The sequence below is a fragment of the Temnothorax longispinosus genome, chromosome 3 (genome assembly GCF_030848805.1).
Source record: "Temnothorax longispinosus isolate EJ_2023e chromosome 3, Tlon_JGU_v1, whole genome shotgun sequence".
Lineage (NCBI taxonomy): Eukaryota > Metazoa > Arthropoda > Insecta > Hymenoptera > Formicidae > Temnothorax > Temnothorax longispinosus.
Genome location: NC_092360.1, coordinates 8,916,828 through 8,931,499, shown reverse-complemented (window position 1 = coordinate 8,931,499; position 14,672 = coordinate 8,916,828). Strand labels below are relative to the sequence as shown.

The 14,672-nt window shown below is 37.4% G+C and overlaps 5 protein-coding genes across 6 annotated transcripts; 3 read left to right on the top strand and 2 right to left on the bottom strand.

The window, feature by feature from the left end:
- Positions 1 to 223: 223 nt before the first annotated feature.
- Bdp1 (transcription factor TFIIIB component B'' homolog Bdp1) lies at positions 224 to 5,008 on the bottom strand. 2 transcript variants are annotated; one of them, XM_071772790.1, is made up of 6 exons: positions 4,628 to 5,008; positions 3,331 to 3,940; positions 2,722 to 3,166; positions 2,187 to 2,638; positions 1,662 to 1,766; positions 224 to 1,509 (listed from the first exon to the last, which is right to left on the bottom strand). In XM_071772790.1, exons 2-6 carry the CDS (start codon positions 3,908 to 3,910, stop codon positions 803 to 805), a joined length of 2,289 nt encoding a protein of 762 aa, XP_071628891.1. In that variant the 5' UTR covers positions 3,911 to 3,940; positions 4,628 to 5,008; the 3' UTR covers positions 224 to 802. The 2 variants fall into 2 exon arrangements, with proteins under 2 accessions (XP_071628891.1, XP_071628892.1); XM_071772791.1 differs by lacking the exon at positions 4,628 to 5,008 and adding an exon at positions 4,520 to 4,619.
- A 658-nt stretch (positions 5,009 to 5,666) lies between these two features.
- Cbc (crowded by cid) lies at positions 5,667 to 7,428 on the bottom strand. The gene is made up of 3 exons (XM_071772799.1): positions 7,104 to 7,428; positions 5,951 to 7,008; positions 5,667 to 5,854 (listed from the first exon to the last, which is right to left on the bottom strand). Exons 1-3 carry the CDS (start codon positions 7,200 to 7,202, stop codon positions 5,743 to 5,745), a joined length of 1,269 nt encoding a protein of 422 aa, XP_071628900.1. The 5' UTR covers positions 7,203 to 7,428; the 3' UTR covers positions 5,667 to 5,742.
- Positions 7,429 to 7,535: 107 nt separating this feature from the next.
- Positions 7,536 to 10,448, top strand: LOC139809694 (uncharacterized). Its single transcript, XM_071772794.1, has 3 exons — positions 7,536 to 7,761; positions 7,912 to 9,588; positions 9,682 to 10,448. Exons 2-3 carry the CDS (start codon positions 7,936 to 7,938, stop codon positions 9,895 to 9,897), a joined length of 1,869 nt encoding a protein of 622 aa, XP_071628895.1. The 5' UTR covers positions 7,536 to 7,761; positions 7,912 to 7,935; the 3' UTR covers positions 9,898 to 10,448.
- Positions 10,449 to 10,723: 275 nt separating this feature from the next.
- Positions 10,724 to 13,141, top strand: LOC139809697 (DNA-directed RNA polymerase I subunit RPA49). Its single transcript, XM_071772800.1, has 5 exons — positions 10,724 to 11,335; positions 11,586 to 11,987; positions 12,112 to 12,307; positions 12,403 to 12,618; positions 12,680 to 13,141. Exons 1-5 carry the CDS (start codon positions 11,269 to 11,271, stop codon positions 12,942 to 12,944), a joined length of 1,146 nt encoding a protein of 381 aa, XP_071628901.1. The 5' UTR covers positions 10,724 to 11,268; the 3' UTR covers positions 12,945 to 13,141.
- A 248-nt stretch (positions 13,142 to 13,389) lies between these two features.
- Pcd (pterin-4a-carbinolamine dehydratase) lies at positions 13,390 to 14,659 on the top strand. The gene is made up of 3 exons (XM_071772806.1): positions 13,390 to 13,777; positions 14,142 to 14,261; positions 14,334 to 14,659. Exons 1-3 carry the CDS (start codon positions 13,664 to 13,666, stop codon positions 14,520 to 14,522), a joined length of 423 nt encoding a protein of 140 aa, XP_071628907.1. The 5' UTR covers positions 13,390 to 13,663; the 3' UTR covers positions 14,523 to 14,659.
- Positions 14,660 to 14,672: the final 13 nt, after the last annotated feature.

The following is a 14,672-nucleotide window of genomic DNA, read 5'->3' as shown; positions in this document are numbered from 1 at the left end:
CATCGCTCTACAAAATTTTTACTTGATACACGAATTGAACGACAAAGTAAGTGGACATACGCATATAAAACTTCTAATAAAAAAGTTTTTTTTTAAAGTAAATTACACGGCCCTCGTTTTTTGCACATACATACATTGCTCAATTCTTATCACGTTTTTCCGTTTCGTCGGAAAATAAATCTACCTACACACACAGGTATAAGAAACGTTTCATACATTATAATTCCATTTGCAATCAGTATAAAAAACATATATTTTACATACACAATATATATATAGTTAAGAAAAAATGAAATGTTTATCTTATATTATAAATTTACAACGTTTAATATCCCAATTAAGGATATATCCTGTTAGTAGTTTCTTGCTTTCTAACTCTCCGTCTGTAAACGCGGCATCCGAACCAAAATTATATCTGCTTATAACTGTAAAACTTGCAAGCCTGTCAGAAAATATTAAATAAACGATGTTTATCAAAATGACTATAAAATCATCAACTACAATTGCTGCGTTCAGCGGAAAAGCAGCTCAGTGAGCGCTCAGTGACACTCAGTGATTTTTTGACATGATTGGCCTTGCCTTTTGGTTCTTCCCCAGATCTAATTGTGGAAACCAATCGTAATAAAAAATCATTGAGCGTTCACTGCAAACTGCTTTTTTCGCTGAACGCAGCCAATGTAGACAGATATATTGTAAATTTTTTTAGATTCAAACATGACAGACCCATGTTTACGCTCCGAGGGTGCAAAAAAACGTTTACAGATGGGGAGGGTTAAGTTAGATTATAATTAATTGCAAAAAATCACTTTTCAGCGTCATCCACAATGTTAATCGTATTCGGTTCGGCATTTTCCGATTTATTGGATAAAGGTTCCGATGGCTCAATCCCGGATCCCGCGCTAGGTGTAACTGTTGTGGTGGAGTCGATGTTCGAAGCAACCATATAAACTTGTAAAATAGTATTTCCAGGATTCTCTGTAGATTCTTTCGAGACGATTACCAAGGCTCCTGGCTCCATTTGATTAATGTTCGGTATTATCTTCATAATATTGTCGGAACAAGACGTTTCCGTATTTCCACTATTCGTAACTGATGTATTTACATATTCTGTAACTTCGACAGCTACGTGTGACGGTATCATAGGCTTATCATCTATTGACGTTTCATTCCCGGTATTACTGTTAGACGTACTAATATCAGGCGCTTGTAATTTCCTTATTTTCTTCGTCAGTCTGCCGGATCTAGTCGGTCTGGGTTGATAAACTTCCTCAGAGCTGTCCGAATCAGCACCTGTGTCAGAGCTGTAATCATCGAATTTCTCAGATTCATCATCCAAACGCTTCTTCGATTTCCGTGCTTTGCATCTTTTTTCCAAATGTTGCTGAGCAGTATTTATGTCGCTATTTATTTCTATATCAATTTCACCGTTTGTCGATTCTATGGTTGTATCTTCAATTCCTTGATCGTTGGAGAGTTTCTCACACTCTCCGATACTTTTCGCTACTAATCCTGTAATCATTTAGTAGATTAATTTCCCATAAGTGTAATAATTCGTACAAAATAAAATTCCTTAATATATCCATTCGTTAAGAAATACTCTATTACTATTGTATTAATATTGATCACATTATTATCATGAGATAAAATTACAGTATACTTACGATGCTTGCGTTTTCTGTCAGTTCTACTCAAGCATTGTCCGTTCTTAATTTTCTCCGGTGCTCTTTTAGGCGTGTCTTGAAAATTTTCTAGTTTTTGCAGCATTTCTAATGACAAAACATATTTTGTAATTTACTTGTTTAGAACGCCAAAAAATCAAAACTCAAAAAAAAAATTACATATAGAAGATGTATTAGGATTAACCTACAAAAGTTTTTCAATATTTACATAGTTACAATTAAAATTTAATTGCTGTTGTGGTCAAATCAGAAACTTGCCATAGAGACCTTTAATAAAAATATCAAAACGTTTACAATTAAAATAAAAGATGCTTAGAATTTTAATGATGTAGCAAGAAACTATAAATTGTTATAACTACGTTAGTAGTGAGGATCTATATTCATATATTTCTTACTTGAGAATAATCTCTTAAACAATTTGTCAAAGTTTTTTATACTCATTGTTTTATATATTTTACAACTACTATGTATAAAAGTAGAATTAAAAAATAAATAAATGAAACTTACCTAGTTGCTCTCCCAGCATATCGGTATCAAATTCTTGATGATATTTCAAAGCTTTTTCGATTAATTGTCGATTAACTCTCTCCTCCTTCTTATACTTCTGCTTAATTTCTTGTCTACTTCTATTCGGGAAGTGTGCTTGCATCAATAGAAAATCCGTACCTACTACATTTAAAACTCTGTAAAATTTAAATGTTTCCCATTTCGGCCACTCCTTGCTCCTCTTATGCTTCTTATAGAAACCACCGCCATGGGAATTTTCGTCTTCGATAGTAGCCTCGCTCGCTAATATTTCTTCATCTCTTTTCGCATCTGTTTGTTCTATCACGAGACTTTGTTCGTCTATTATCAATTCACCATCGGGACCCACTTTCACCTGCGGCGTGGGCATTGCCTTTGGTCTGGATGGATCATCCTCTTCTTCCTCTTCCACCGCCATGGGAATTTCCACCGGTCTGGAGAACAATCAGATTTTTACGATACAACAAAATTTTGATATTTTAATTTCACTACCTATTACACAATTCAATATACTCACTGTGGCGTAGTCACTTGTCTTCGTCCAACTGGCATTCTCTTCATGGGATTTGACACGGGATTATAGTATATCAAATCGTACATTTTCAATTGGCTTCTATCAGGTGCTCTATTTTCATGCTTCAGCAAAAACTCCCTTCTGGCTTCAGCCAGCTTTCTCGCAGATTCCGACACCAGCATACGTTTTTTCTGCGTCGTTTTAAATTTCGGAGGACTGTTTTGATTGTCATTGGTAGTACCTTCCTTATTGCTTTGTACGGAACAGATGGAATCATTTCGTATGCGACCCGGCACGACGGATTGCACTCGCTTGCTGTGTTCGTCCTCTGATTCACTCGCGCTCGCACCACTTCCCTGTATACTGTTCTTTCTTATTCTACCGCCACTGTCCAACCTTGGAGTAGGTCTCATGAAACATGGGCGAGTCTGTATCTTTGTAGGAGAGGCTGAAAAATATGTATATTAAAATACACATAATCTTAAAAGGTAATATTATAATATATTAATATTATAATATATATTATAAATATATTGACACAGAAATCAAAATATAAAATATTTTTCTTCATATGTTCTTTTAAATTTCTTAATCTTCTCACATGACCCTTACCTATATCTGATATTACAGGCACATCTGGTAGCAGAGTACTTTTCTGAACCGATTGATCGGTAACTTTGTCCAGCTTGACTCCAGTACGCGGAGATTCTTGAGAACATAGCTTTGCTTGAGCACGTAACTCTTGAGAGTCTGGTTTTCGTGGAGAACTCAATTCTTCAGAATCTGCTATTTCGACTGTAACTGATTCTCTTAAACTGACTTTGTTTTGTTCTTTCTTCATAGGTTCCTCTTGAACTCTCACAACATCTTTGACAGCTTCTTGCTCCGGTACATCAGTATTAAGTACATCTTCCTCTTTCTGTTTGTTTTGTTTCGGTATATCAGTGCTGAATACATCTTCTTCTTGTTCTTTTTGTTCAAATATATCAGTCGTAGCTACGTCTTCCTCTTTCTGTTCTTTTACCTTTGCAACGTCCTTAGTAGCATCTCGTTCTATTTTGATGTCAGATACGTTTTCTTCTTTCTTTTCCTTATCAGCCACATTGTTAGCATCAATAGAATCTACCGAATCCTGCAGAGGCTTCTTCCGAAGTGGCACAGCAGCCAAAGCCTTAATACGTGCTCGACGCATATTATGTAAATATATATTACAGTGGAATCTCTGAAAATACCAATCAATCATAAAGCGATCCAGCTTATCAGCACAATTAGCGAGTTATAAACAAAAAATATATATCGGTATGTATACGGAGTGCTAAAAAACTATGTAGACAAACTCAGTGAAGGGTAACATGATAAACAACCTTTTCCCAGGGGAGGTCAGAAATTTCTCCTTCATATTCTAAGGGGATGAAGGGATGATGAAGGATTGTACGTATAATATATAAGGATATGTGTACTTTTGGCATTGCCATCGCCAATAAAATACGTTTTGTAGATTACATGTCTCTTCATTCTTGTACAAACTCACCACTCCACATCCTTCACCACCCCTTAGCATCAGAATCTAGAGGCATTGCTGACCATTATATACGTATAACTTTAAAATAATTAATTCATAATTAAAAAATTGATAAATCACTGATCACACACAATAAAAATTACTATAGGATCTGCTTTTCAACTAAATGTTTTGACTGCCATAACGCGTCACTAATGACTAGGGTATATTAACAGCTGTAATAATGTCTCTTCGTCTCGCGTGTATTAACGAGAGACGACGTAAATCTAGCGCAATCACCCGTAAAATTCGAGCCCGTAGTTCGCAAACAACGGTCCACTAGATCAAGAAAATCGCAAAAACGCGAAATGTCACGTGTTTTGAAGGTTACCCAGCTGCATCACTCACCGACGGGTTCGATTGTTCAGACGCGAACACGAAAGGCGGCTTCCTCGAGGGTCAATGAAACACCATCGTAACCCCGATTATCCTCCGCTGTAGCACGAGCAGCTGCGCGGTCACTCCGTTATCGCACAACACGTGGAAACGCACGCGACCGGACCGAACTCGGCGAGGTGCGCATCGACATTAGAAAGGGGACGCGGAAAAGTCGCTCGCGGACACCGATCCCTAATCGCGCTTGCTCCATGTCCCCATCTCACCTTCACAATTCGTAAATATGCGCGGATAATATCACTCAACACCCGAACATCGTTCCTTCCGAGAGAAATATAATACGTTGCGCGATCGAGCACGATCAAGCAGGATCAAGCGCGATTGTACGTTTCTGACGTTTCTCGCGTTTTCTCCGAATTTTGGATTTCGTGTTTCGTCCCCTAGACGCGGTAGATTCGCTCATTTTGAAAATTAAAAAAAAATTTTTTTTTATTTTAATTTTAAAAAATTTTTAATTTTTCTCGAATTTATTCGCAAAATAAACGTGTGCGCAAATTCAGTTTTAGCTAAAGCTAAAGAGCCATGCGACAGTCAGTCGACTTGGTACCTTATTTGTATTTTTTATACTTTTTTATCCCTCTTATCTCGCAACGTTCAAATTTTTAAAACATTTCATTTTAGGTGCAAAAAGTACAACATAGAATGAATAGCTGTTAAACCATATAAAATTATTCGAAAATTTTTGGAAAATTAATAAGCTTGTGTCAATAAAAGTTCGCGTACGCGTATATATTTAACACAGTTCAACTTATACCAAATAGATACGAAGAATTAAGAGGGAAAAATATTGCGTGATACAAACGTGGAAATTTCGTTTGAAATTCTCCGGATTCTGTATTTCTTAATTTTATCGCTTGAATATAACACAATAAATATAAATATTAAAGTAATACAAATGCTTATAAAATATTTTTATAAGATGTTACATGATTCATTCTTGCAGCTTAAACTCATAAACGTCACGTGAGCGCCAGGTAAAAATGTATAATTCTATTAGAAAAGATTTTATTTCGCTGTTTACCTCTATCACATTTATAATATTTAATAATAGAAAAATATCTATATCTTTAATGGCTATCCATAAATTGTATATCCGACAATAATAGCACTGTATTCGGTAGTGGTCTAGGTTGCGGGCTGAGTACCGTAAACGTCTGCCTCTCGACATCCACATTGGTCCTGTAAATATAAAACATATTGTCATGACACAAAAAATAATGCACTCATATTGTTATTAACGATAAATATTAGGTGTGTCAAAAATCATATACTAACACACAGACGAATCCGGCTACATTAGTCTGCACGACGTCATCCTCGGGAGAATCGGCAAAGGAAACGGAGAGCAAGTGATGCAACAAACTGGGTCCCGGCGTAACGGCCACCAATTTCGTCAGGTTGTCCTCCGCCTTCATGCCCAACGGCATACAAGACGCTGGTAAAACGGGCGCACCGATCTTGTATAATCTCGCCTCGCTCCACTTCACCTCGAAACTATGCGGATACAGTGGATTCCGAGAGCCGTAGAAGTATTCCCTAACGCCCTGATCTCTCGCCTCGATCCTCTGTGTCTGACTCCTCTCGACAACGCCGCCGCTCTTCGGCAAAAAGACCACCTTCACGAAGTCCGGCATATCTCTCACCAATTCGTTGTAGAGTCTCTCCTGATCCAACACCAGAATTGCATCTACCTCGAACGCCTGCGCGGCGTGCGTGAGTAACTTGTAGCCGTCTCCCTTGACCCAGCCGCACGTATTTATGACGACTCCGGACGCCTTGGCCTTCTTGTTGGCTTGCAGCCTGTCCGAGCAAACCTCCGCTAAACGCGTCACAAGCAAGTTGTACAACGTTACGTTGGTTTGTGGCGTTTTGTGTCCGAAATGGAAGACCAATGGAGCTTGCTGGCTGAAACCCTCCACTATGCTGGAAGGTCGTTCCACCAGCAAGGCACCTACGGTGCCAGGAATAGCTATGTGTCCCTGACCGACGTCGAGATCGACGAAAATCGGTCTTCTGCCCATTCTAACGGCATAGTTCAACAATATTCTACAAAGCGTTGACTTTCCCACGTCGCAAGGACCCACGACCATCGTTATCGGACCTCGAGTGTCATCCTTCTCCGCGGTCTCTCTCATCCGTTCCATCGCCGCGTGGCAATTCAGGTATAACCCCATAGGCGTCTCCTTAGCTACATAGCTGACGTCCGTCTTCCCGACTAGTTCAACGGTACAGCCTTGCCAAGTGTAAACCGCGACTTTTGCACCGGCGGTAAACTCATACTTTTTCCCTTTCACCAATTCCGTGCCAAAAACTTCCGCCAGGCCATTCTTTAACTGCAATAACAAAATTTCGTGTTACCTGGTAATAAAATAAATGAGTTAGCAATAAATGAAATAAATTTCTCCGAGAGGACTCGTGGTCCCATTACCTCCAATGTAACTTTTTCATTCTTGCTCTCCACCTCGAATCTCAATTCGCAATCCGGATCCAACTTGAATTCTTGCACTACAGACTTTTCATCGGCCATTTCTCAATTATTTTAGGTTAATTACAAAGATTGAATTTTAATTACGCAAAATTCGCTAGCTCGACGTCGAATTATACTTGTCCCAGCTTGCTCGCATCTCGCAATATTTGTCGGTTCTGCGCAAAGCGATTATGAAACTTTGTAAATATCTATAAACACGCGAAGCGGCAAACAGCCGGAACGATAATAACAAATTATAACCAATTATAACCTCCAGAACCTAATCCTAACCTAACCTAACCTCTCATCGAAAAGAAACTGTGAACGTATTGGTACGCCTGCCAATGGTGGAAACGCGCGAGGGTTGGCACTCGTGTCGCCGACATTTTGCACAAGAGTTGCGTTGCGGTGAGGTCGAAAGGTTTTGCGATTTTTGCTCGGAGTTCCTCGGAGAGCGTATTGTGCGATGCAGATTTGCGCGATATCACGTCACCGTCCGTTAAATACGTTCAGTCTGATAGCTGACACGTCACACGTTCATTAGATTTCCGCGATCGAGTGCTCGTTGACCGTGCAACTTCCACGCTCGCGTAACCGTTTCCCGCCCGTCGTGATCCAGGTGAGTTGACATACGTCACCAGATGTTTTTCGCATCAAAGGTCAATAAAACTGTCGGAGGCCACTGCTGTATCTCTGATTCTATTACATCGATATCTTCTTATTGATATTTAAAAACAAATTTGTATACATATGTTAAATATATTTCCAGATTTAGAAGAAATCTGAGCATATAATGGCTACAACCGGAGCGTCCACGCGTATTTCTCGTCTGAGACCTCGTGAACCAACGGTGAGGGCCGTGCCCGAAAAGAAGCTCAAACCCAGAAAAGTTGCTGCTACCAACAGAAGCTCGAAGAAGGTTAACGTTAGTCTGAGAGGCAGGAGCCTGCGTGTGTCGAAGGAAAATGCGTCTCTAAGAAACAGTCAGACACCAGCGGTTTCACGTTTACGTCCTCGTCGGAATATAAAAAACTACTGCGAGGACTCGAGATTGTTGCAGCGATATATCTCGCCGAAGCAACAGGACAGCGTGGTAGTGGTGGAGAAGCTGAATTTGCAAGCTGGTAAAAAAGTACCTGTGTACAAAAAACCTGTAGAACCTTCTGAGAAATCCTCGGAAGATAAGAATGACGTGTACGACTTTAAGTTCGACATTAATGACACGAGAGAGAAAGCTACTAAGAAGAAGAAGAAGCAGGGAAGAAAAAATATTAACAAAGGGAAAGGCAAAATAATCAAGAAAACGACACGTAAGAAAGTTACCACGCAATCAAAAATAATTGACCGTGAGGTGATCAAACCTCCCGAATCTGATGCGAATCTTTCTGTGGGGATCGCACAGAGCAATCCTTCAAAATTTTCGAGAGCTGTGGAATCGACAAAAGATGTTGCGAAGAAAATTGAAACATCGGAAATAAAGACAAATATTCAGATGCTAGAGGAATCAGTAAACAAAGATACTGGGGAAGAAGTCGAACCACCGAGAATAGATGCGGATATTCAGACGATGGAAAAATCGACGGAAAATATTATGGAAACGGAAACATTAAAAACATATACAAATGTTCAAGCCGTAGGAGAAACAACTTTACCCGACAGAACGTTTGCAGGACAAACGAAAGGAAACACGAGCAAACCAAGAATTATATCTATTGAAAATGCAAATGATATTGTAGTAACTAAAACCCCACCTAACAATACCGAGGACTCACGGCCCTTTCGGCCGAAGAATATATTTGATAATAAAACGTTGAAGGAACACGACGGCACATTTAAATATTCCTTATTGACGAAAACTTTGTCTCCTATTGTGAAGACGGCAAGTAATTTCGATCTTGGAAGTCCCTGGCGACCACCAACATTAACGTTTTCTCAAACTAAACACTTTATTCAGAGTACGCCATATAAGAATTCCGAAACGAATAAAGAAAATAAGGAGAAGAAAAGGAGCAAGGAAATGGATAAAGAAAATATGGACGTGAATAAGAAAAATAAAAGCCAAAAAGACTTGGAAAGGAAAACGAAAAAGATCGGTCTTCGCAAAAAGCGTGTAATTCAAAGGAAATTACCAATTTCGGAGAATCAGTCTCCGGAGAAAGTTCGAGCGGCAGCTGTAAGTAAGTCTGCACGACCAGCACCCGCCAGAATATCACTGGGAGAAATAAAAAATTTACAGAGACCGAATGTTAACGGGGATAATAAACAAGCGGTAGACCAAACGCATACTGAAACTGATAAACCTCTCGGGGAGCAAAAGAATAGACAAATGGTGGATTTTCTCAATTTTTCTGACACATTTGATATCTTGTCCGAAACTGAGAGACTGTCAAATATTGGAAACAACGCTCCCTTGTTTATGGATTTAGAACCCACACATTTTTCAAAGGTATTTATTAACGTTATATATTTTTGCATGTTTGTTTATATATAATATGTATATCGTATTACTTATTAATTATGTTTATTTAAAATGTTACAGCCACCCCAGCATTCATATAGGAGAAAACGTGCCGTGAAGTTTGATTTTTCAGGACCTAGCGAGGATGAAGAGGAGAAGGAAAATGTCAAAACACGTACAAAGAAAAAGAAACTTACAAAAACAGAAAAAGAGCAGGAGAAAAGAATAAACGATTGGATAAAAACGGTTAATACTACATTCCAAGAGATTGAAGAACATGACTTGGTAATTGAGTAAGAAAATAGATTGGAATTTTCTAGAAGGCCTGAAAAAGTTCAAAGCTGCAAATCAACTAGCAGTTTTTCATATTTCTTAACTTATGTTCGAAACTATTTATGATAGTGATATTTAACTTCACATCTCACCTTTATATTCATTTATTTGGATTTTTTTTTGTACACATGATAATTTGTTATTCACAATAGAGAAGATAATTTTAAAGTATAAATTTAAATTTTAAAACTGTAGTTTAAACTGTTTAGAGAAAGCAAGCGTTATTACTAATTTTCCAAGTCCTATTAAAATTTTATAAAAAAAATTATCTTTCAAAGATTTTAATATTTTCTTATATGTATCTTTTATGTTTATGTGAAGTATGTTTAGAACTGTATGATAATAGAAATATATGGTTGCGTGTATTATTCATGACATTAATAGCTATGGGATAATGAGGGAGATATTAGGAAGATAATGTTATATAACTATATTGGACGATATTGAAGACCATACTGAAAATTAGTATGTTACGATTAGCGTGTTGTACATAATAAAATTTTTTTTTATTTGTATTTTTTTCTGTATTATTAATTTCTAAACCCGAATGGTTAACATTATAAACTTGAAAATTGTCATCGATTGCTGTAATGGGATACATAGGAAAAAAATTACTTTTCACTAGCGTTTTATTCCAATAAAAAAAATAATATTTCTATTTTTAAATAAAATTTCAAGAGAGGCAAAATAAAGATACTATTAAAGTTCAGAACGTGGCTAATCCAACTATGAAACACATTTTTCAATTCCGACCCTATATATTTAATATAAGGTCTGAATTGAGTAATTCTGCCGATTGAATTAATCAGCTCTGATGATTAGATTAATCGAAATTCAGTTATAGTTGCCTTCTGGTCAATTCCGCAATTATTCTTTTTATATATTTAAATTCTTCTGCAAGCATAAAATAAATAATAAATTATTTTATTAAAGTAAATTGCGGTTTATTGGAAAAAAAATAGCAACAACGTGGCGTAGCCAATCAGATTGCATCTCCTTCCCATTTGCAATCCTCTTTACCTAAAATGACATTTTACATTTTTATTTTAAATTTCAAACTATTTTAATCTCATAGTTTTGAATAATTTTGCATTTTTTTAATTTCTCAAATTCATTATCGTGTTCGTGGCCATGATTGATTGAAGAAGTTTACCATTTCACGAACTCACGACCAACTGAAAAATTACGCACAAAACACGCGATGTGAACAGCGCTTAATTTTGTCTCCTCGCGATCCTAACCTGTATGTGTCACGCGAAAAGCAACATTTTTAAGAGATAGGTTAATTACATCAAAACGAGAACGATACCGGTGAAACATATGAATAAATGAAAAATGAAGCGGCTCAAAGCGATTATCGAAGACGTAATTGTGCAATCAGACAAAATTCAGCCAATTATTGGTAAGATAAACGGCCCTCTCACAACCTTATTATTTTCTAACCGCATATATTTTAATATTATCAATATTCAAATATAATGTTTTATATTTATGTATTAAAAAATTATATACATGTATATTATATTATATATCTTTTATTAGTACGTTCAATTATCACATTTTATTATCTCAATTGTTTATTGTACACAATCATTTTTATATTAACTTAAAACACATAATAAATAATTCTTATGTATAAATTTGTCATATAGTGAACTTCCAAAATGGCGAGCTTAAGGATGAAGAAGTCAAGGAGATGTCGTGCGGCTTGTTCCACGATCAGAAGGACGACAAAACTGTGTTGGCCTTGTCAAATGGACACATTGTTTACAAAGGTTACAGGCCGGATTGTGAGAAGGAGTCAACGCGAACGATGTTGGTGCTCCACAATAAAAGGACAGGCAAAGTACGATTGTTGGAGGCCGAGCGGTGGCAAGTAACTCCAGTACTCGAGAAACCCGGCGTGGACGACAGCAAGGATAACGTGGAAGAAAAGATTTTTATACTGAACAAGCAATTTGGATCTAAGAGAGTTAAACGTAGAACTGAGCAATTTGAGAAGCTGAAAGTGAATGTCGATTCCATTAAGGAACAACTTGAGAAAACAGTGTCAAGTAAGAAAGTCCTTTTCTTCATGTTATCATATAATTGAATTTTCAAGTAATATCCGTTTAAATATGTCGTAATGTCGGATAATTTTTATCACACACAAAAACCAAGTTATATGTTTTCCGGCAGATGTTGAAATTGACCGGCTAGATTTATCAACTGAATTACAAGCCGAGGACTGTATGTCAAGTGGGATACTACCTCCGTGCAACAGGAATGCGAGTAATGTCAAAGATGTGTACAATGTATATGATATTATTCCCAAGAGTAAATTGGAAACGTTGTATGAGCACGCAATGGAGGTTCTCAATGGGGATGTGGAAGGGTACTTCCTAATATTCTAATATTCTTTACCAGCGTTATCATCTGTATTTTTCATTTATACAATATTATTATATACGTATCTTTTTGATCGCGTAGAAAGGGAAAATTCTTCAAACGCACATTAAAAGTTGTACAATCGGATCCAGACAATGTGAACAAGATAGCCCTTTTGCTCTATATTGAAATGGTCAACGCGTGGTTCGCCATGCCATTGAAGAACGCGAAGAGACGCGATGTTGTCATATGCCCGATTTCTGAAGAAGTGAATCAGCACATTATCGACACGTACAGCGTGTCCAGCGCGAACGGACGGTGAGTGAGCATCGGTTGCATAAATCGCGGACGAAACTTTAAGGACATTTTTTTTTTACAGGTTGAGGCCGAACACCATGAAGGACAAAGGCCTCGTGCACAGCTTGATTCTCGCACTGACGATATCGAACTTCGTCCTCGACTTGGAGCTATTCCGAATTATGCTGGAAACGCGAACTAGTCTAAAGAAGTTGACGGACCTCGCGAAAATTATCGGAGCAGTGCCCACTAAGGAAGATAAGAAGATCATCGTGCTTAAAGTTCCATTGCCACCGCCGGTGACTCTAGTTAAGAAAGGAAAGAAATCGGCGAAATCGAATCAATGACTTTATTAAACTATAGATTTTTTTTATTTATGTTTGACAGGATAAATCTATTTTTTTTAACACTTCCTAAGCCTCTGACTAAAATTAAAAAAAAAAATAAAGTTTCGTTTGTGTGTTTTGTACAGTCATGAAATCTATTGATAGTCTCATAAAATGTAAATATCTAAAATATACATCTCTATATTCTTATACCGATACAGATTCTCTTCAATTTTTGTACATTTAAGAAACATTTTTTACAAATTGTGACTTATATACTACGAAAAAAATTCAAGAAACATTTTATTATGTGTATTGTAGATAAAGAATAAAAGATAGCTTTTTCGTAGGTGTGCGTGTGCGCGCGCGCACTATATACACACATTCTGCTAAATGAAATGGAATAAGAATAAATGAAAAAAAATTTATATTTAAAAATGTCCTATTCGAAAATAATATTCGAGAAATTATTTCTTTGTTTTTCGGAATTATTTGTACAAAGAATTTATTCCTATCATTATATTTATCAACATTTTAACTTGTCCTTGATATGGAAACCGATACGGCGGGATCCACAACGAAACAAGAGGTTAGGGAATCGTTTAGAAATTGGTTCGTCTTTCTTAACACGCTGCGAAAAAAAACGAGCCATTTATCACGTCCGCTGCATGATTGCGAAATTGCGATACAGCGAGGAATTCAGTTTTCTTAAGAATACATAAACGAGCCATCGATATAAAATGATAGCCGTATTGACCAGGCGCGCGAGTGGAGGGGATCACGTTCGAAAGTGCATATCGCGCATTCTGGACCGCAGAGATTTATCCGCCGCTGTCTCGAGGAGAGCCAAGATGGTAAGTCCTTCGTCGGATTTGCCGCGAACTCGTCGCAGATTGTTCAGAGTGTTTGGACAAAAGAATTTCGATCGAGTACTTAATTGGGACGTACAAAATCCTTGGGCGAGTCCTTCCGCGGTGAAAGTGATATGGCGATGGTCAGCCACTTGTTACACAAATCTTGTCACATTTCTATGCATACATCCTGAACGATATGTTTAAATGAAGATATTAATGAGGATTATATAAAGGCACTGTGCCACATATGTCGCAAATAACGAACAAAGAGATATTAGGCGAATTATGTTTGATCGTAATTTATATAAAAGAATATAAATTATGATAATTTATGGAAGTGTCTTTCTCTGTTGATCCTTATCAGAGTAAACTAACTCCGGAGGAAAGGGAGCAGAACTTGAATCCGTTGCTGTCGACGGGATGGACTGTCCAAGCGAACAGGGATGCGATCTACAAGGAGTTTGTGTTCAAAAACTTCAATGAGGTATGTCGAATTTAGCTGTTCACAACTGTTGTGGGTTTGTCCAGCTACCTGACGACGTAATTCGATTTCTAGGCCTTCGGATTTATGACGAGGGTAGCTTTACAAGCTGAGAAGATGGACCACCATCCCGAATGGTTTAATGTTTACAATAAAGTAAATGTTACTCTGTCGTCCCACGACGTGAACGGACTGTCGCAGAGGGATGTGAAACTGGCGACCTTCATAGACAAGGCTGCTACCTCTACCTCTACTGGCAATTAAATCTCACTTGTCCGGCCTGTTGTACATTTATTATGCATATATAATGACAATAACGAAAAAAAAATATTGTTTGTTATCATTGATTTGTAGCATAAATATTAATGGCATTAATTATATCTTTCTGTTTTTAAATCGCATATATACATACTA

Bases quoted from the DNA above. Each gene is read 5' to 3' on its own strand.
- LOC139809694 (XM_071772794.1), top strand. From the start codon at position 7,936: ATGGCTACAACCGGAGCGTCCACGCGTATTTCTCGTCTGAGACCTCGT. The intron at 9,589-9,681 runs GTATTTATTAAC...AAAATGTTACAG, and splicing joins AACCCACACATTTTTCAAAG to CCACCCCAGCATTCATATAG.
- LOC139809697 (XM_071772800.1), top strand. From the start codon at position 11,269: ATGAAGCGGCTCAAAGCGATTATCGAAGACGTAATTGTGCAATCAGAC. The intron at 12,308-12,402 runs GTACTTCCTAAT...TTGATCGCGTAG, and splicing joins CTCAATGGGGATGTGGAAGG to AAAGGGAAAATTCTTCAAAC. The intron at 12,619-12,679 runs GTGAGTGAGCAT...TTTTTTTTACAG, and splicing joins GTGTCCAGCGCGAACGGACG to GTTGAGGCCGAACACCATGA.
- Bdp1 (XM_071772790.1), bottom strand. From the start codon at position 3,910: ATGCGTCGAGCACGTATTAAGGCTTTGGCTGCTGTGCCACTTCGGAAG. The intron at 3,167-3,330 runs GTAAGGGTCATG...CATATTTTTCAG, and splicing joins GCCTGTAATATCAGATATAG to CCTCTCCTACAAAGATACAG. The intron at 1,767-2,186 runs GTAAGTTTCATT...TTTTGTCATTAG, and splicing joins TATGCTGGGAGAGCAACTAG to AAATGCTGCAAAAACTAGAA.
- Cbc (XM_071772799.1), bottom strand. From the start codon at position 7,202: ATGGCCGATGAAAAGTCTGTAGTGCAAGAATTCAAGTTGGATCCGGAT. The intron at 7,009-7,103 runs GTAATGGGACCA...TTGTTATTGCAG, and splicing joins ATGAAAAAGTTACATTGGAG to TTAAAGAATGGCCTGGCGGA. The intron at 5,855-5,950 runs GTTAGTATATGA...TTATATTTACAG, and splicing joins GTAGCCGGATTCGTCTGTGT to GACCAATGTGGATGTCGAGA.
- Pcd (XM_071772806.1), top strand. From the start codon at position 13,664: ATGATAGCCGTATTGACCAGGCGCGCGAGTGGAGGGGATCACGTTCGA. The intron at 13,778-14,141 runs GTAAGTCCTTCG...GATCCTTATCAG, and splicing joins TCTCGAGGAGAGCCAAGATG to AGTAAACTAACTCCGGAGGA. The intron at 14,262-14,333 runs GTATGTCGAATT...TTCGATTTCTAG, and splicing joins TGTTCAAAAACTTCAATGAG to GCCTTCGGATTTATGACGAG.